Source organism: Halichoeres trimaculatus, unplaced genomic scaffold (genome assembly GCF_033239565.1).
Source record: "Halichoeres trimaculatus isolate MK-OKI-2021-1 unplaced genomic scaffold, fHalTri1.1 fHalTri1_scaffold_6, whole genome shotgun sequence".
Lineage (NCBI taxonomy): Eukaryota > Metazoa > Chordata > Actinopteri > Labriformes > Labridae > Halichoeres > Halichoeres trimaculatus.
In genome coordinates, this window is record NW_027437184.1 from 28,877,712 (window position 1) to 28,900,004 (window position 22,293).

The following is a 22,293-nucleotide window of genomic DNA, read 5'->3' on the forward strand; positions in this document are numbered from 1 at the left end:
TAAGAGGTCCTGTCCAAGATACTGAATGGCAGGTAGCCAGCTTAATCCTATTTAACAAGATCTGTGCTGAATGTGGGGTGGGGTGTGTTGGTGGGGTCACATGAGGGAGCACGGTGGGGTCAGGCTGTGGCTCTGAGGGAGGTGTTTGCTTGGACATTGAGCCCCCTAAAAATAATGCACAGCGCATATCGCTGCAAGTGAGAGGAATACCAGGCGTGTGAAAAAAGCAATCAAAATGAGCCGTTTGTTTAAGTGCAGTGTGTCCTCTTGTTGCTGAGCAGTGAGAACAAAAACAAGAGAGAAAGGCTTTCTGTCATCACTTCTAAGAAACTCACAGCCGGGTCACCCAAGAACCAATATTGTCCAATCTAAGCCTCTGGCTGCTTTAACTCATTTATTTTCTTCCACTGCGCTAATTCCTTCCATCTCCATATGTTAAGGGGCAGAGCGAGGAGGGGAGTGTGTGCGTGCGTGCAGTGTGTGTATCAGCGTGGGGAGGTGGGGGGTGTCAGGGATTAGGCCATCCTGTCTGGACATACGCCTCGTGTAATCACACTGGAAGGGCTGGTCATTGTACAGAACAGTCCAGTCCGGTGTGGCTCTGTGGGGCCCAGGACCCCCCGTTGTAACCTCAATACCAGCGCCCAGAGCAAAAACCCCTCTGAACACTCCGTCCCCCTCCCCAAACTACACACTGGATTTGACTACAGCTGCTGCGTTAACCTGTTAGCACAAGAAGGTGAGGCTTAATCTCCTTACACAGTGTTTCTACGACACAAGGCCTTTAGAAATGTGCAGAAAAACAAGAGGACAAAAAGCTTTTTTTTTAGAAAACCAAGAGGAAAAAGAAAAAAAAGGTAAATATTAAGAAAGTAAACTGGTCACAGTGACGTGTCTGTGACTTTCCACCCTGGAAATCACAAACTAACTCTTCTATAAACAGTTTCAGCAGTTTTGATGCCTAATTGGTCACATCCCAACTTGTAATAAACCTTCACCCCCACCCGACCCTCCACCCTCATCCACCTCTCTTCATTAGCAGGTATAATCCCCAATGGCCCATCTGCCAGGCGCCAAAGCCACAAAACACACGGAGCAAACAAGGCCTGGTCGTTATGGTTCTGTTTGAATGAGCTGACTGATCACTTAACACGGACGCTGTGTTTGCTCAGAGGCCTTACAGGACGCACGTTTCACATTTCAGCACAGATAAGGAACTATTTGAGCTCAGGGTCGATGACTGAGGCTGATGAGAAATGCATCATGGTTCTGACAGAGAGAGATGTGTGAGATGACAGTGACCTGTTCAAGATCCGAACAGGGTAAAGATGAGCTACAGTCCACAACGCTCAGACTTTAGCGATTGTCAGATCCAGGTTAAAGGAGACGTTGTCCCAAATGGCTTTAATTTCTTTTTACATGCACTTTTTAAATCTTTGGTTTCACTGTTCTCCCGTTGTACTCAGAATTAACTCAATTTAACCACTTTTTTAATTTATAGTTTATGCATTTACACCTTTTATTTTGTATGTTAACTTTAAAGATTATATTAATGCTTTCTTTGTATATCTATGATATTTTCAATAAATTAAGTCAGAACTGAAATTAAAACAACAGTTAAAATCTTTTTTAATTGGAAAAAAATCTTATTAGACTCACTTTGAGCCACATTTACCTGACAAGTCCAGAAAACACTCATTTCAATATATTAAGACTCAATTAGGCCTAAATTGCTTGTAGAAAGTGATTTCTTGAAAGACGTTATTCTTATTTTAAGAAACTGAATAAATGTATGTTTTTTTCAAACCCCTTTTGCAGATTCACTCTTTACAAACAATGCTTGCCATATTTCTGTTTTTATTTTCTTAAATATTGTTTATATGTAATATAATCTGATTATTTTTATTTTATTTTTTTTAAATAAATCATTGAAACATTTAGGTCCCTCTTGACAGGTTTTTGTGTTAGATTATTAAAAAGTGACTTGGACACAGTTTAAATAAAATAAACAAACAAATGAATGAATGGATGAATAAATAAATAAATGAATGAATAAATAAATAAATAAATAAATAAATAAATAAATGTGAATCCAGTTGGAGTTGGTGGAGAAAGATAAAAACTTGATCAAGATTTAATTTGTTAAAAAAAAAAAAAATTCTCATGCATCTTTTTTTTTTGCTATGTGTAGATATAACAACATTGCATTAACATCCCCCCGATCATTTCTACAGTCCTGTAATGCTGTAAAGAAATAGTGTGTGAATCTGGAATACATGTTCATAGTTGAACTGTTAGCTCTTTCAACATTAATCATACTGGTTTTGGTGCATACATTGATCCTGCTGTATATCTTTAATATTTGAAACATCTTAAACCCAACACTTTGCATCTTCTATTTGAATTTTGGATGCAAAACATGAAGACAGCTGTTTGTATGAAATCAGCTTTGTATTCCCAATAAAGGAATGTTCCAAGCATCTGTTCTTATCAAATAAACAAGTTAAAGAATCAAAGAAAAGATCTGCAAGATCTGCCGAAAGGAGCTTGTTTATACAAGCTCGGTTTGTTTGGATGTGCATATACACCCAAAATTGCTCTTTAAAGCACCAACTGTAACATATGTCAAACCAATCTGGGCCTTGCTGTGAGTTAAACACTTTTAGTCCCTCACCTTGAAACCCTTCTCCTTTAACACTTCATTGTTTTCTCTGATTTTATGAATTTATCAACTGTTTCATAAATTAATGGTGGTTAGTTGAGTCCAATGTCAAAACCTGCTCCTCAGTCTGAGTAGACTATCATAAAAGGGTTCATCTTACCAGATTTATTAATAAGTAACATGTTCAACATGCTTGTGAAAAACACTTGAATCCACCCTTTTCTTCATGAATGTTTGTTGCATTTTCTTCAAAACAGGCAAGTGTATAAGATCTTCACTTTTTTAAACATTAATGAACAGATATCTTCTGAATCCAGACTTATTCACTCACTTCTAAAAGGCCTGAACTACATAAAAAGCATCAACATCTACAGTGTTTACATCTAGGCTGTAGGAAGCGTCTGTTATGGGTCTGACAGCTTCTGTGTGTTGTCTTCTCAGAGAACGAGAACCAGCTCTACTCCAGCTACACACACACACGCACACACACACACTGCATCACACAAAATGGCTGCCTTGGACTGAAGGAGGCAGTAAGCCAGAGCAGCAGCAGCAGCAGCAGCAGCAGCAGCAGCAGACACAGGAACCTCTACCTCTCTGCTTCTTTCCTTCTCTCTTTTATTGAGAGAAGATTAACAAAATCAGTAAAACCAACACTTGATTGCTTTTTCCTCTCCTCGGTATCACCCTCGCACATTTGGGGGCTTCATTGTGACCTCTGAGGAGAGTCCGGGGCACCCCAACCGGGATTATATGGTGGGATTGTAATCCTGGTTTGGGGGGGGGGCTAAAGCAATCAAGAAGACACATTGTAATCAGAGGCAATGTCTACACCCCAAGAATCAGACCGCGGGATAAATCCAGGCAGAGGTTTATCCACATCAATTAGAACATATGTTAAGATGAATTAATCAACAGAGTTAGTCCTTCAAACATGCAAAGAGTCAAAAAAAACACATTACTTCAAAGAATCTTTTGTTTTATGCCTATGGTTTATATTTGCATGAAATTACATGAGTGCAGATTGGCTGTAATAAAAGAAAATTCTTTATTGTATTATTATTTTTTTAACAGGGAAATGAACGCTGTTTGTTTCTGTTTCCAAAAAAAAAAAACAATTTTGCTCTCCATATATTTGTGTAGGATGCTTAAATGAGTTAATAGAGCAGCAAAAAGGAGGATAATGTGACAATATGCATTGGTTGTTTCCTGTAGGCCTTAATTTCTGCACAAGGTCACGTGAGCTGTTCCCCATTTTGGATTCTCGTGCATGTGTGCAGGTGCAGCAGACACCTGGGATAAACACACACAAACACAGTTATCTCTAAACCTGCACCTCGATGACACAGAGCACACCGAGGTGACAGCTGAACCTCAAGCTGTAGTGAAAAAGAAGCAGAAACTGGCGAACATACAGAGAGCTTAATAGCTGCAGAGAGCGGCAGAGAGGGAGAGAGGAGCTTATCTTCCCACCACAGCTAATATGAGCTTCTCAATTAGATGAAAGGCTCTCTCCCTTTCTCTAATTTTTTGTTCAATTTCTCCAGGCAATTTATTTAGGGTGGGGAAAAAAAAGAAGAAGAAGAAAAAAAAAAAAAGAGGAGAGGAAGCCGAGGAAACCGTATTGGCCAAGCGCATGACGAGTCATACCCGGCTGCAGCCAATCAGGAGGAGCTGACAGCGTCAACTCAGGCCCTCAGCAACAACATGACTATTTACTGTATGCAAGAGAGAAATCTATTTGGAGTTCATCACTGCACATCCAAACAAACCGCACACACAAACACAGTTTATTTCACCTTAATTTAACAGAAAAAAATATTTGATTCATGCTGCATTCTTTTTTTTCTGCAGTATTATCTTTAATGATGATAAATCCTCCAAATGTGACATTATTTCAGAAACAGCAGAAACACCAAACGTGCAGATTCAAACATGTTTCTTCTGCTTTTCTGGAAACAGGCAGAGGTATTTTTAGACCCCTCACTCTGTATTCTGCATTATGGATTAACAGGGATTATGCAAAGGACCCTTCATGCGTTCACTTATCAGTTTAATTTCTTTGTCCTCCGAATTATTTCTACACACACTCCCTGCGTATTGTCTCTCTCTGTAGTTGCAGAGTGGAACTAAAGGATTAAGCAGACATTTCCAAATCATTTGGGTTTTTCTCACCTAAAACATAATGATGTGAGCTCTTGTTGAAAAGATCAATAAAACTGTTTCTTTGAAGAAATCTTCAGTCAGTCGTAGTTTGAAAATGAAATTCTTAAACGACTTTTAAATATGCTAATTTATATCAAACAAAAATGCTGCATAATTATTTTAATATTGAGTTTGAATACCTGGAAATTTAATTTCACTATAATGAAAACCAGCAGTGAAAGTGGCTTAATGTTTAATGCTTTTCTTTGTTAAAAAAAAAGGATTTTATAATAATAATCCTTCTATTATTTGATTTTTTATCTTTTGTTTGTTTGCATAAATAAGAGGAAAGGTTTCACTAAAAGTCAAATGATGCAGATTTTGTATTTCCTTTTTGGCCTTTACAAATTAAAAAGGGCCCCTTTTTAATTTCTCCATCAAATTTTATATAATCTCTTAATAAATCTTTATGTTTTATTGAGATCTTAATTGAAAAAAATAATCATTATAATTAGTCAGTATCGCACATTTTCTGAATAGATGTAATGAGCAAAAACTCACATTTTGGAAGTGTCAGCTCAACCTGTTGTGGTTTTAAATAAGCTACAAAAATGTGTTTAAATTTTAGAAAACAGAAACATAAAATCCTCTCTTGATTCCATCTCTAAAAGATTAAAAAAAAAACCCTGATGTGTCTCTGCACAGGCCTCTCTGCTCTCCTGGTCAACTGATTGTTAATCATCCCCTCTCACCATCTGCTCCTCTTTCTTCTCTCACACTCAAGGTTACACATCACAGCCTGAGAAAAACTACTGCTGCAGGACTGAAGCCATACATGACAGGGCACCTGTGCAAAAAAATGGCTGAGGCAGGTGGGGGTGGGCAGGCTGTTACAAATCCCAGAATGCACTCTGCATGCTACATGCAGTGCTGAGGGATATCACTTCCCTTCGCCGCCTGAGACGTCCATCTATCAAGGTGATTTCCCCTGGCGGCTCTTCTTGGATCTACCTCTCCACAGGTCACCTTTCTACCTGCACTTCTCACTAAATGAATTCACTTCATTATTGGGACTTTTTTGATTTGCATGCTGGAGCAGAGGGAGGAATCTTTGCCTCTATTATCTTCTCACTGACCTGTAAGACAGTAGAGGTTGGGGTGATTCCTTCTTGTGTGTTTATTTAACAAATGTCACACAATCAATTTTATTCGCATGTGTTTAAAATTCTTTACCAGAAAACCCAAGCATGAAATATTTGAGGCCTGCAAACAATGCATCACTAAAATCTCTGTCTATATCAACAAAGGGAGACACCAGCGTGCACAAACAATAACATCAGTCGAGTGATGTGTTGATGTCCTCTGACAGCTGATTTTTTCTTTTCCAAAACATGATTGTGAAACTAAAGGCCTGAACGTCATGAGTCTGCATTAAAGCTCAAGTCATGATTCCCCTGTTCCTTTCTCCCTTGCTCTCTTTTTTTTTTTGTTCACTTCCGTGCTGTAAAAATGCAGCTCAGACAGGGTAAGAAAAAGAGGGAGAGAAGGAGGGATGTAGGGAGGGAGGGCGGCGGTGAATAGGCAGAGTGAGTGGCATGCATGGACAGCCCCTCTGTCTCTCAAAGACACTGCAGCAGCTGCATGCACGCGATAAGAGCAACCATTCACAGCCGACTCCCCCTTTTCCTCCTCCCACACAGCAGCAGCACACACACACACACACACACACACATACACACACATACAGAGATACTTTGCTACTCTCTCTCTGTCTTTACCACACACACACATGCACAGGTTTTTATGGACGTCAGTCTCTCTTACACAGATACAGAGCAGTCTTTGTCACATGTCAGAGGTCATCACTACAAATCATCCTGTTTTTATTTTCCTCTGTTTAAAATTCTCTGACGTCAAAGAACATTAAAAACAAAAGGGACTGAGGTGGAGAGGGTTAGTGTTAAGGATGCCATGTCCTTTTTTTTTTTTGTCAATGGCAGAAAGCAATCATGTTGAGCTCAGCAGGTTTTTCGAGTTTAGTGAGTGACCGTTAATCAGCTGACCACCAAATTCACCATCCATACCTGATGTCAGATTCTTCAATCCTAAATTTATCTCCTGTGTTAATCTGTCATTAAAAATAGTTAGAAGAATTATTCATTTAACCATTTCTGTTAGGGACCTGTCTAATCTTGGTAACAGGTATCAGCCCAGAACAGACACAAAAAGCTAGACCAGATAATGGTTCATCTGTTTATCTCAAGTTAAAAAAGCCTGGAGTTGTCAAAACACAATTCTCAGTCTCATCCTCATATTAAGAAATAGGTATCTGCATCAGGACTTCAAAATTTAGATCCCTGTCGGTACTTGAGGCCCTGCACCGGAAGGTTTTGGTACCTAAACACATTCTTATGACTGTGAGGGAAGAGAAAGCAATTTTCCATGCTGGGTATGAACACAGCATTGCAAGGTCATATACTTAGAAATAAATATGTTACGTTGAAAAACTTAAAGATTTTATTTTAAAGAAATTAAGGTGAAACCAAAAATTGGTTATTGGTAATTGGTGCCATGTTCTGGAGAGTGGGAAGTAAGTGTTTCTCTGCACCAAAACTACAACTTGTATCATGTGGCTGACATATTTTTTCTTCATCATTTTGAAGGAATGCACAATTCTTCACACTATGTCTTGTAAATGATCTCAGTTTCCTTTTCTTAACAGCAATATCCAAACAGCACAGAGCGCTGTTTAAAGCCTTTGATGATGTTTACCTGCCCTCTGATTCTGGCCATCACAAAATCCTCATTCTACTCAATTTCAATTCTGCTTTCGATCTAGTAAACCACACTATCCTCCTCTCCCACACCCAAAACACACAGTTAACATCACTGGTACTGCACTCTTCTGGTCAAAATCCAACCTCATTGACTTTAAACGGTTTACATTAATACATAAAAGCCTCTCTGGCTTAAGGTGTCCCCCAGGGTTTGGTGCTTGGTCCTCTCCTGTTCATCAAATACTTGCTCCTCCCAACCAAAATCATACATCAACATGGTCGCCATTTTCCCTGCTATGCCAATGACACCCAGAAACCCACTCCACAATAACTGACAGCCTCACCAAAATAAAAAAAAAGGTGCACACAAACATATGTTATCGTCTTGAATTGAAACAAAACTGACCTTATAATCACCAGCTCCAAGTCCCTCACAAATCCCTTTCAGAATTTAAGTTCTCATCAGTAACTTAACTCTATCTCCTGGACTTCACGTCTGCAACCTTAAAATTATTTTTGACAGCAACCTTACTTTTCAACACATTGTCACTCAGCTCACCAAAACCACCTTCTCCCACCTCAGAAACGTCCTGTTTTAATTTCTGTTGCTCGCTATCTCGTCTTGGCTACTGCAATAGCATCCTCTAAGGTGTACATCCTCCAGAGCCCTCTTTAAGTTAGCTCTCTAAGTGTCCTCTATTCAGTCTACAAAAAAGCTCACAAACACATCTTCAGGCATGTTATCTGTAGCTGAAACCTCAACACCTTATCATCCAAACACCCACACAACATTTCTTTCCTCTTCATGTGACTTGTGAATATACAGGATCTACACATGCCAATCAATGTGATCCACTGATAATGCAATCCCAAATCCATACAGTCCACAAAATGTCTAAGTGCCAATTAATTGGTGGCTCCTTCCATGATTAGCTCATGTTGCGCTTATAGCTAATCTGTATCTTGGCAGGGAGCCATGCATGACCTGGCATACATCCAGGTCCGCGAGCAGCGGAGGCAGCATCCATGAGCTAGCCCGGCACAGCCCAGAACAGCCCAGAACAGACCAGCGCTGAGCTGAGCTGAGCTGAGCTGCTGGGAGAAGATGTGCCAAACTGCAGCGGCACAAAGGAGACCTCACTGTTTATCAAAGATTAAGCAGTGTTTAGTATCTCCCTCCTCCTCCTCCCCCTCCTCCTCCTCCTCCTCCTCCGCCTGCCTGCCTGCCTGCACTCAAATATACGCATGCGTGCACACACATACACACACATTCACGCACACACACCACCTCCAGCTCACACCCTAATTGTTCCCAGCCCCGAGAGTTTAATAAAGAACAAATTGCGGTTATTGGTGAGCAAACAGCACAGTACGGAGGTGGGAGTGTGATCATTGCAGCGGCGGTGCAGTAAAGAGAGAAAGGGAGAGAAAGGGCATCAGCCTATTTAATTAATATCTCTGTCAGTCTTGGCTAGGGCTGGAGCAGCAGGCTGTGAGCAGAGAGATGTAGTAAGCACACACAGAATAATATAAGAGTCATGTTTTACACTGCAGCTGGACACCTGACACAGCTGTGATGAGCAGGTTTTTTTTTTAATGCTAACTCAGACATGCTCTCACATTTAGCTTTAATGTTGTAATTACAGCAACAAGCTAACACCCCTTACACACACACACAAACACACACACACACACACACACACACACACACACACACACACACACACACACACACACACACACACAGACACACTTGAATGTCCCAGTGCTTACAGATCCTTACATCCAGTCTCCACATGTATTGTTGTGGTAATCCAGTTTACAGTATTCATATGCACTTTCATGGACTCTATATTTCAGTGAGCTTTCATTATTGCTTATTAGAGGAAAAAAATGCAAATAAAACAACATTTTTTGTTTGTTCTTCATAAAAATGCTTATCTGCAATGGGAAGGCTTTGCACATACCAAACTCCAGAAATATTTTTGTTTTTGGATCATCTTACAAGCCACACTGAAGCAAACTAAACAATCCTCATGTACGTATACAGTATATGCTCTTTTTTTAAAGAAATGACATAGTTTTGTTACATAATTCTCTCACCTAAATTTATTCTATGTTCTGAAGTATCTTTTTTTAAGCTATGGGCAGCAGATAGAGTGGGAAACAGGGTGAGAGTGGGTAACAACATGCAGAAAACAGGCCACCTGCGCAAGGGTGAAACTCATAGGGCGCGGCCTAGACCACAAAGCCCAGGAAGTAGCATTGCTTTATCTTATTTCTATGATTTTTCTTTCCAATTTATGCAACATTTACTTTGGTTTGATGGACATTATGAAGTCCATTTTTCTAAACTTTGATTTTTATTTACTGTATAACTTTTCTGTATTAATAAAAATTCTTCCTGTGATTTCAAGAAATCTCTAGAGGAGGTGAATGGCTTTCCCCCTGTGATCACATTTCTGCGTCATATCTGTCTTCTGTAAAGTTCCCAAATGTTACTGAGATTTAACTGAATGGTAAATAAAAGTTAAAAACAAAATTAAGTGTTGGCTTGGCTTTGTGGTTTAGGCATGTTTACATGTCTGTCATACGTCAGCGGGCGATCTCCATGCTGATTGGCTATCACGGTGGTTCAGATTGTTCAACTTTGGTGTACTGGTAGGGATGGGAACTGAATTTGGTACTTTTATAGGTACTGACTGAATTTTGTTTGTAGTACAGAGTACTGATCAAACAAAACATACTGTTGCTACTGTGAGGGAGTGAAAGAGTAGGCAATTTTCCATACTCAATATAAACACAGGATCGCAAGGTTATAAATTGAGGGTATTACAAACAATATAATATATATGTTTAATTGTAAAATTTAGAGATTTTTTTATTTAAATAATTGAATTATTTATTACCACATAAGCACACAAAAATATAGAAAATTGGTACCATTGAGTATGGATACCAATTGCCAGGAACTGGGCATCGGTACCATATCGTTGGAAATGTGAAAGGTACCCATTTCTAATTTCCAATATATTGGTGAGTGAATTAATGCATTTGGTGTGCTTGATTTGCACAATTCATGCTACCTGACAGGAACTCTGCAACTTCTACTTACACGTTTATATAAACTCAACATGTAATTCACTCATGCAAACAAGTTCATTAACATTTGGCATAAAGACAACGAGTTACTAGTCCAGTCCCCTACCAGCTGTTCTAACAATACAGGGGGAAATGTCCAAACAATAATCACTAATAAATGAGCCATACACATGTGTTTTTCAAAGAGCTTTGTGAGAAAAATGACCCAGATAAAGGTTTCACATCTCTCTTTATGGAAGAAGATGGCTGCCCAACCATGAGGCTGGTTCACTTTCAGGTTTCTTGACCTGCTGTATAACATTTGTTTCAGCCTGGCTCTCAATAAATCAAATTTAGCTGATTTCTTGAAGAGAGACGCAGTCAAAACAGGCATCAGCAGCTTCAAGATGGAAGTGCATGTAGATAAAACTATTGATACATTTTCTTTGAAACAGAATTTAGTATAACTATGTTATTCAACCATGAAAAATGTCTCTACAGTTGTAAAACACATTAAAAGTCCCAACAGTTGATGCCTGGAATACTTTCAAAATCAACTTCACAAGTATTGCTCACATAATAAGATATAACCGTGTAATAAAAACATATCAATGATCATTGCCGTACGCAGACTGTTTGTTATGATTGTTTCATTGGGATTGAACCAGTATATGTGCTGGTGCTCTGTTGCCTTTTCTGTTTTTTTAAACCCTCCAGCCAATCACACTGCCTGCACGTTGCCCAGCCCAGTGTATCTACCCGTCATGTTCCCATAATGCTTTGTGGCAGCTGCAGCTAGATTCATGCACACAGGTATTGATTTTCTTCACAGTTTTTTTTTCCTTCAGTGCAACCCTTTATTTATCTCGCTAAGCCCCTGCCACAGAGTGTGAGGAGAGAGAACCAGCTCGCAGCTTGTGAGAGAACACGCTGAATTCAACATGAGAGACGCTTAACACATAACCTGGATTTATTTTCATTTATCTGTTATTTATCTGCCACCAGCGCTCTGCTGCAGAGTCTAATCCTGCTGCCGTGTGGGATGCATGTGTAGGTATGCATGTGTGTGTGTGTGTGTGTGTGTGTGTGTGTGTGTGTGTGTGTGTGTGTGTGTGTGTGTGTGTGTGTGTGTGTGTGTGTGTTTGGCTGTCCGTCCATCCATACAAACACTCCATTCTCCACAGGCCACCTGACCCATTTTTCTGTGTGAATAACAATACTCCAGCCAATCATGGGCAGACAGAACGACCAACGCTGGAAAAAGACTCGACATCCCGCCTGTCACACGTCACAGTCCAAACCCTGCCTGTCGACAGAGCGAGTGAGCAAGCAAGGGATGGAGAGAAAGAGGGGGTTAGCTATCCTCTCTCCTCCTCCTTACCTTCCCTCCCTCCCTCCTTCTCCCCTCACATCTCCACCACACAGGGACCAGTAAAACCATTACCCAGCCACCCCAGCCCCCAGCTCAAGGTTGTGCTGCACCAATGGCTGCGCTTCCTACATCACAATCTGAGAAAAGGGCAAGACCATCAGCGAGCGAAGCTGCAAGGCTGCTTCCAACAAAAGACATTCATTATACCACGCTACCTGTGGGCTACACCACACGCCATACGAGGAATGATTACCGCTTCTCTCCAGACTCCTGTTTACAGTGAGGGAAGAGATTCAGGAAGGTGATCTAAAAATAAACTCTGATGCAAGAGCCCAATGGCCAACAAACATAATCTCTCTCCTAATCCCATTTATGATGCTCTTACATGGTAATAACACAATAATGCGAACTGAGAAAGCTTTCAAATGTTTACGAATACCTCTCTGAATAAGCTGAATGAGTGTAGCTGTCCTGGGGGCTACAGGTCTATAATTGACTTTAGATGCTGAAATGATCACTATTACAACTTATCTGTGAGGACATTTAAGCTAGCATGTCAAACTAACGGACAATTCTTGTCCCAGAACAAATTTAGTCTCTATTAAATAAGGGGACGTCTGCTGGAGATGTGAAAACATAGCAGTGGATGCCAGATATGTCCGGCAGTTAGAGAAACAAGATGAGCTAAACTAAGTGGAAGCTCTGATAGCATCTTTCATTGTGAATGGACATTTTAATACTATTAAAAAAATACTATTTGGTTGCTGCTGCTAACTGCTAACACATTATTCAAACAGGTCCCTGCCAAACCATTTGATGACTGTGCAAAGATGATGAAGGTTAGTCAGATGTGGATATGATCTATGTATATGCTACTGAGTAGAGCTTGCTGTTCACCTCATTTTACGTTGATATTTTTTCTTTAGCACTCTGAGAGTCTGTTTTTTTCTCAAGTTTCACTGTTCCACTTTCACCAGCAACTGGTAGTTACACTTCCTTGTGTTATTTGGGCTGTTCTTTTGGTATTACAGAATAATTTTGTAATTTAATGCCAAACAGAAAACAGCTCTTAGATGCTCTGAAATGACTGTTAAACAACCAGGGGAAAGCAAAGGCAATTGAAAAGAGAAGTTTTTAACCCTAGAACACTATCGCCAGCTGATTTTCAACTGAGAAAATCTATTAACATGACTTTCTCAATGTTGAGTTTGCCTGAGTTTTGTGGGTCCCCGGTTAGCGCCAGGCCACTACTGTGCCTGTTTTTTTTTTGTTTTTTTTTTCTTACAACAGACATGTGTTTGGTTGATTAAAGGGTAAAATATTTTTATCATAATTTATCACTGAAAAAAATCTTTTTTTTTTCCAACCTTTAATGGACAAGGCTCACATGTCCTAGAATTGGATGGCTTGGGAAAAAAAACTCCCAGCTCAATTTTTTTTTTTTTTTTTTTTTTTAGGGAACTTTTCATTGATCATCTTGATTTTTCACAAATTTAAGAGCCTTACTTTTTAGTCTGCTTTTGATTCCAAGGAAAGTTCTTGACTTTGCCGTGTACTGTTATACTTCAATATAATGTGTTGTAAAGTATCAGGTAATACATCACTGGTGTTAGTGATGCTGTTACTAATTGTAGTGAAAGTGTTTTAGGGTTAGGATGAAATAATAGTCCCATGAACTTTTTAAATCTTTTAAATGAAACTATTGTTGCAATAATCGGAAATCATGACTTATCCCCACAATGAACATTCTTTGACACCAACATGTTAGAGTCACAATATTAAACTCTTTCTTTAACAGTACAATGTGTATTACTTTTTATTTTTGTTTTTTCTTACAACTAGATCTTTTGCCATCTCCAACCATCTGTCCTATCCAGACCTTTCAACTTTCAGTGTTTGATAGTTTATTCATCTTTGTTACCAAACCAAAACAACTTTAAAATGCCTGACAGACAACTCAAGCACAATAAGACTTTTCAGATATAATCTTCAGATTAATGTGTCTCCTAGTGCCTCAGGCCTTCACCAGTAAGCCAATGCTAGATTCACAGAACTATATATTATAAACAGCATAAATATCATGATTGACCTATACAGAAAACATGATAATCACCATATCTAAAAGGGTAAGTGGAAATACAAAGGTTAGCATATTTTGTGCACATTTCCACACAGACATGAGTATTGGGCTTATAATAAAGGGGGAGGGGAGATGGATCAGAAGCGTTGGGCATCTCATGATAATGTCCAGCAGCCTTTTTGATAGTAACTCTTGATATTTTCTTCAAAGACCCATTATACACAGCCAATTAAACCAACAGTGAGGCTGGCTCCCCTCCCTCTCCCTCTCGGCAATGGCTGCAGGGCTCGAGACTGGCTGCAGAAATGACTCCAACACACATCCCAAATGTCAACAAACATGAAAGAAACTGTGAAATGCTCAAGATGGTTTAGCAAATGGCCAGACTGAGTGTTAGACCAATCTGTGTAATCCTCAAACAACTGTTTCTACATCTTACCAAACCCACCAGCACTGAGTGATGCTGCATACAAGATACCTAATGGTTAACCTTTAATAATAACCTTTAATCACTGGTGGTTATTTCATGGTTTTGTGGAGATAAGCTGTTAGTTAACCATTTAATTATCTATGAATATGTGTATGGAACAGTGATAGAAACAGAGTGCATACAGGGAGCATGAGCAGAGGAGAGTGGGCCAGGGGAGAGATGAGGAAAGGCTGAGCAGAGCAGAGAGAATCAGTGTGATGGCCGACGGCCCTTGTGCTTTAGCTCGTGTGCTGAATGAAAAGAAGCCCCAGTGTGTGTGTGTGTGTGTGTGTGTGTGTGTGTGTGTGTGTGTGTGTGTGTGTGTGTGTGTGTGTGTGTGTGTGTGTGTGTGTGTGTGTGTGTGTGTGTGTGTGTGTGTGCAAGTCTCTGCAGCAGTGCTGGGGGGTCGGCCCCCACTCGGCCGTACTGGTGCTGAATGCAGAGCAGGCAGCATCAGGCCAAGGCAAATGACTACAAGGCCTCCTCAGTGACTGCAGCACAGGCTGCACCTGGGGAACAGCCCTGCACTGAGAAACAGCCGCATCCAGCCACAGTCCATCACTACGCATCCCATGAAGCTTCACTGCAGGAAGTGCACGCTTTAACACCAGGCTCTGTTTTTACACAAAGCACAGGGTTTCTTTTCTGAGGTGGATTTTAATCTCTTCCTGAGCTTCATTAATGCTGATACTCAAAATGTCAAAGTGATCACCTGGGCCTTCACACCATGAGACAGCAAACAACACAGATAACTAGGGGATGAAGTAAAAATATTTCTATTTTGTCTTTTGTCTCCTCTCTGTTTAGGTGGTCTCCTCTTTTTTTATTTTGCGGAAGACAGGATGAACAACTGAAAACACTGCCATATTTAAAGCCATATTAGGATCTTTAAATTAAAATTGTAAACTCATATAAGTTAGTTCAGTATGACTTATTTGGTGTAAACTTAAAGACCATAGACATGGATTATGATAACATCATTGTTTTTTTCCTCTTGATGATACTACTCTACTCATAGAAAAGGCTTCATCTCACCAACAGGACTGTTCAACCACCTGCCCTCTCTGTCACTAATCTCAGATCTAACTAGGAGCACTTCCCTCTCCTCATACCTAAAAAAAAAATCCCTTTTTTCCATTTGTATTGTTACCGCCATCTCCATACAGAAGAATATATTATCATTCTTCCTTTGTGTAACTGTTTGCTGTGGGCCATTAGGCTGTTTGTGCAGGAGGCAGCTGTTTCCACCCTGAGGTCACTGAAAAACAAACACTCATTTCACCAAAGTATCATCGCTCCATCAGCACATCCATTTCCATACTGTTGGGAAATTTCAAGAGTAAGCAGACTCAACCAACCTACTTATCAGTCTTTTATTTTCCTCATCCAAAGACATACGAAAAAGAAAAAAAAAAACTTTATGTGGTAAAATCTGAAAAATACCACCGCTAAATGAATATTTCATTTTCAATGAAGCAACCAACTGACCACCACATTGGCTAATTTTCATCCCTCCACACCAGAGAAGCCTTTTTTTGGAGCTAAATTAGACAATGGCAGCTTTTCTCCTATTGTTTCCACAAATTGTAACCAGTAAACCCATCATGAGCAAACTGGGTCCGGATTGGTTCCCCCTCGCCAAACAATGACTCAAATCCTCTTAGTTGGGAGAGTTAGTAGCTGTTGTATTGATGCGTAGATAAACGAGTGTGTGCAGCTTTTGTACTGTTGGAATAAGAAATAACTCCCATCTGTTTGTATAGTTAGACACAGCTAAGAGAGACTAGTTGCTGTTTTGAATCCAAGTATTTGGTGAATTTGCTGCAAAGATGTAAAAAGCACAAGTTCTACCTAAAGGAGGACAGAAACAAAAAGGCAAACATGGGCAAGATGCTTCTTTTGACCCCATTTCATAGTGTTATTACTATTTTAATGTCAACCACCATCCATGTAGCACTAACTGTCCATTTGCTGACTAAAAGACAATCAGCCATTTAAATAGAATTAAATTGATTTAATAACTAATTTCTTTGAGTCATAAACAATTTTTGCATTGAATGAAGTGTATTCTTTTCTTTATCTCTCCAGGACAGCTGCACAGTTTGAAATGAATAAATTAATTAATTAATTAATAAAACTAAGTCTCACAAAGATGTCCTCAACACAGTTATTGTAAAGAAAAGCCCATTTCAGGATATTTTTAATAGTATTCAACTGTAATACATTACTGTGTCAATCACTTGACTGTTGCAGTTCAAAACCCTTGACCTTATTTTAATTGAGCTTTTAAAATGTATGTTTACACACTGCTGGGTTGCTGGAGAATAACTTCAGTATACAATGAGGAACTACTGTCACATTGTGGTACCTTATTTTTTTCTGTTATATAGTGTATTAATGGCCTGAATAATGGAAAGTCACTAGAAGCCAATCTGAAGTTGTTGTATGAATCTGGTAAAGTGAAAAAAAAAAATTCACTTCGTGACTTGAATTCAAATAGATGTGATAAAGACACAGTAAATAAATAAACCTGAGTGGAGAACAAGAGGGCCAGTTTAAATGTGAATTACTGAATTACTTGTGTACTGTAAAAAGTCCACACTATTTTTGATGATGTCACCCATTGGTTTACAATGGAGAGTTTTGAAGACTTTGTAAAATGTAAATGCTGACTCATTTTACCCTTCAATCAGCGTAACAAATTGCACAGAGGTGGAGCTCAAGGAGGGTCTTTAGCATCCTCTCTAGCTGCTAGAGTTTAACCATCTATTGGTCAAGTCAGCTGCCCCTATTTTTGAAAAACTCATAGTTGTAGTACCTGAAAAATAATGAGTTAGAGAAAAATGTCAGCCATACAGAGTTTCCTGAGGGAGAAATGAGCTATTCCAGTCAAGGATCAGCAAATATGTGGCCTCCAGAGCTTTTACATGCCCCAAGCAGACACGCAAGCGATTCACTTGCTTGGTTGTTTTGTTTTTTTGTTGTTTTTTTTTTGCTTCAGCATTTTACTTAGGCCAAAGTAAACACAAAGTCATTAACAATCATGAAACCTCCAAACATGATGGCTAGAAAGTGTCTGCTACCCCAAAAAAAAAAAAAAAAAGAAAAAGAAGGCAGAGATCAACAAGGAAAATAATTGATTTGACAGATTTGACCTTTTTTTCTCCGGTAAAACTAGTGAGCAACTATCTTGTTCATTCATAAATCAGTATCTATAGTTCTAACAAAAGCTCAGATCACTTTAAAACCTCTTACAAACACAGCTGCAGTATCTGTGATGTTACTTTTGTTGGATGACTGAATGCATTTTTTCACCATAATCTTCCATTCTTTTCTAATGGCTTCTTGGAGTGCTTTCTTTGTTAGCCGACTAAAAAAGCTCTTCGTCCGGTGAGACTAACAGAAGGCCTGTCTCACATCATGCTACACCTTCACAACTGGAGAGCGCCCTAAATTATTCATTGGCGACAGAAAAGCTATATTTCACAAAGTTTTTTGTTTTAAGTCAAAGTGTTGATATTATTTTTAACCATTAAAAATTAAAACGTCAAAGCTCGACCTTCGAGATGAGGGGTTAAGCCATCTTTCAGGGAGCTGTCAGTTAGTGTGCATATAGGCTCATCGACATGGAGCCTCACAGACAAAGTGCACTTAAAATGTGTGTAGGGGAGGATGAGGGGAATGGACGGTGCGTCAGTCGGATGCGTGCACTGAGACGTGAATAAAGACCATTTGCTCATGGATTCATAGGCTTCCGTCATCCATTATTTAACATGGAGGAGAGCAGTGGATTGGTGGCTGGGTGATTTTTCTGACAGCGTTTACATGGCTGACGGCTAAAGATGTGATGATTTTTACTGCTCGAGATGAACACTTTTGTGCCGGAACTGTTGGAACTTGAACATCTGTAAAGATGCAGAAACATCCAGTCTGGACATTCCTCAACAATAAAGCTTCAAATTGATCAAATCCAACATAGAAACAAAGAAACACCACAGGAAACATTGATACTACAACAAGAAAACACACTCGCGGCAGATCCCTTTATGGACAATTAAGAGATTGCTATAGATTTCGACACGGATGATTTCGCCTCAGTACACAAATGTGAAACGTCAACAAAAAAAGCAGTTGCTAGCCAGCATTTGCCCTCCATCCAAAAGCAAAATGACATTAGCTCTTGTCTATTGAGTTTGCTAAATGCCCCATATAAAGTGAATTTGCCCCGGAGGGCTGGGAAACAATCACGCAGGCAAGCGTTCCATTTAAGTGATTTGAATGATCGGAGAGCTGCAGTGCCTCCGATCAGCCGCACAAATGGGTCAATACACTGAGACTAAGTGACATGGCTGGCAGCCTGCGCTCCCGTGGAAGACCAGGAAGAGGAGCGGGACCTCGCTGTCATTGGGTCAGACAGACGTGGATACACACACGCACACACATGCGCACACACACTGGTCCTGGTGGGGTAGTTCAGGCTTGGTTCATGCCAGATGATCGGTAGAGTCACTTCAGACCTCACACCTCTGCCATCACAATGCTCATCACATGGTGAACACTGCTTGTAATGTCATTAGGCCAGGACAAACATCGTTTAACCCTCTGAAGTCTGCAGCACAGACAGTCCACCAGTGCAAATGTGTGTAGTACATCACATTGTTATGAGATTTCTCAGGGGTTTTTCATATATTTCTTTATTTCATCAGTCTATACAACTTAAATAGATCATAAAGCTATTAAAACTGATTCAAGTGTGTAAATGTTAACAAATATTTATACTTGTTTTTTATGATAAAAAAAGAAATGTTGACCCAAAGATACTCTGAATGATGTCCTGCAGTCAGATATTCACCACACTACACAGCATAACAAAACAACATCATCAGCATGTAAGTTTAAGTTAAAGAGAGTGAAATCTTTTCTTTTCTGGAAACAGCTAAGGCTTTTTAGTCAACATCCACAGTCAACATCCAATGTAACCAAATCAGTGATCAATAAAAAGACAAATGCTGAGTCTGAAACAGACACCTTAGCTTCTCACCTCTGCTGCATTCAATCATTTCACCGCATCTTGGTTTTTTCATTTTCGAGGCATCAACATTACGTACTAGCTGTAAAGCAGTGAAGTGATTGAGATCAGTAAAACAGAAAATCTGATTCACTCCATCCAGATTTTTTATGCTGTAGAATTTTAGTCTATTTTGAAAAGATGACAAAACTTGTAATATGTTTTATTTTGGTCTAAAAAATAGTCGGCTACATCCTGTTCAGAGCAATGACCAAAATGCTGGTTATGAGAAAGGGAGTAGCACATTTGGTTTTAGTATTTCACTCCTAAGAGGAATTTGTTGCACAGAGAAAACTTGGATACACAGCAGTGAAGGCCAGGCTGGTAAATTCAACTTCCAAACATTTTTTCCCCCTTATCAGGTCAAAGTCATAGGTTTAGTAAAAAAGAGGTTAAACGGGGCAAATAAAGTTTGATAAAAAAAAAAAAAAAAAAGACTCTTTAACGACCAAATAGAGGAGGGTGGAACGAGTCTTTGACAGGTCAGTGTGGGTCTATACTAGAAGCAATACAATAAAACTAATCCCAAAGTTGTTGAAAAAAAAAATCAGATTCTGATGAGACATGGAGTCTAAAGGTAAGAACACACTCTGAAAACACTTAAAATTACAGTTTTTTAGCGGTTTTGTAACAAACTGCAAGTGTGTAGCCAACATTAGCAGCTAGCTGTGTCTGTGTTTTTACACATTGCCATAGTTGAGTAGTTTAATCCCAGTTTAACCGGATACAACTAACACACAACTTTATTTCAGCTTTCTGCTAAGAAATAGTGACAAATTGCACCACACTATGAGATGCCATTTTTCACCTGTGCCTGTTTGCATCCTGGTTGTAAAGAATTGCATAGAGTAGAAGGGATTGAAGCAGTAGCTACAACACAATATTTGACCAGCATTTGGGGCCATTATATTGATAACTTCAAGAACCAATCAGTGATTCTGGTGCCAACTAACAAGGGCAAAAACTTTCAGTAAGTAGTCAATGAAACACTCACATCCCAACTACAAGTTATCAGAGTCTAAGCTCAGCAGAAGGGACTTTAAAATCCACATGGCAAAAACAGATGGTACGAAAGAGAGAGATCCACAGCTAGGAAAAGTGTTGTAGACTTTGCTGAACATAACGGTAATCATCACACAACTCTTCTCCTAGGGAGACCCCCCAGAAACAAAGTGTGCGGCCTATTTCACTAGAAGTACCAAAAGATTTTTAAAAATGTGTCTCCTTTTCTACAATAACATCAGTCAAAACTTTTCATTTGTTGAGTCACTTATGATAAGAAGTCATGTCTTGCAGCTCACTGAGAATGTGTTGAGCTGTGACGATGGATTCGAAAACAGTCAGTGAATGTCCAACCAAACCTGACCCCGACCTGTGATTTCATCTTTTTGTTTGTGGCACTGGTGCTGGAGTTTCCACTGCCATGAACAGTAAATACGTCCAGAGAGAGTCCGAATCAGTCCTGTAACAAAGAAAGATGCTGTGACTTACTTTCAGCGTTGATTGACAGTGTGTCTTTCTCCCAGGACACAACTGTGATGTAGGCCTCCACTGAGGCAGGGATAATGCACTTGAAGACCGCCACATTGCCTCTCATGGCTTTCTGGTCCTCCACCCGCACTGTGTAGGGCTCTCGTAGGACTGGGGAGAGAGACAAAGAGGAGTGTTGTGTTTAGACAGAAAACTGAAGATACATCTCATTATGAATCCACCTCGCTAAGAACAAAGTTTGAGTGTTAATATTAATGAGCAGAAACTGACCGGCCTTAATGTGGACATCTTGGCTCCTGATTCTCCCTGAGAGGTTCTCCGCTGTGCAATAGTAGGTGTTGTCGTGAATGAGTTTGCTGAAGCTGGAAGGGGGGATGTGGAAGATCTGAAGGGTGCCATTTTGGTGCACATGGCGAATCCCTGGCACATCGTAGATCTCCTCGCCGGTGGCCAGGTACCAGCGCAGTGAGACAGAGGGCACGCCGGCGGCGGGACAGGGCACCGATGTCCCTGTGGTGCTGGCAAACACTACCTCTTGCACAGATGCATTGACAAAATATAAGCTGGAACGTAGATCTTCACAGAAAACTGTTGAAGAGGAAGGAGAAACAAACACAAACGTTAGACAAGCAATCATGATTGCATAACAAAGACCTTAAATAAATGAAGCACAAACTAAATCCACCATTGTTAAACACCATTATGTAACAAAGGAACTTCTGAATCCTGCGTCTGTGTTTTCTTTGAATTGAGGCCGAGTGTGTTTTTCCCTGGTTGACCATTGTGTCTGAGCTCACTGCAGTGGAGCGAGGTTGCAGGAGTGAGCCTCTTGTTGTCTATGAAGAGACATTGCAGCAAAATTCTGTGAGAGCAGTGGTGAATGTTAAATAACACAGGCAGCAGAGAGCTCAGGCAACATACATGTTCATAGTTTCGACACCTATGTTCTGTAAATACAACACAGGAAACTGAATCTGAATGATTCAAGTGAGGTTGGTAAAAAATCTGCAGCTTTTAGTGATTCTGCTGTGAAAAACATCCCCGAGTGATGGTGTTCTTCTTTTCTTAACTGTTAAAAGATTTGCAGCTGTGTCTTGACAGACATCAGTATAGCCACAAAGAATGTGCCATGTACTGATATAAGCACC

General features: G+C 39.8%; 1 protein-coding gene across 3 annotated transcripts in view; it reads right to left on the bottom strand.

Moving 5' to 3' along the window:
• LOC141791520 (cell adhesion molecule DSCAM-like) overlaps positions 1-22,293 on the bottom strand; it is a 146,634-nt gene that overhangs the window by 88,063 nt on the left and 36,278 nt on the right. For all 3 annotated transcript variants that reach the window (XM_074672068.1, XM_074672067.1, XM_074672066.1), the window contains exons 2-3: positions 21,416-21,733; positions 21,146-21,295 (exon numbers count right to left, since the gene is read on the bottom strand). In XM_074672068.1, the coding sequence (XP_074528169.1) occupies positions 21,146-21,295; positions 21,416-21,733 (468 nt within the window). The remainder of the gene's footprint in view (positions 1-21,145; positions 21,296-21,415; positions 21,734-22,293) is intronic.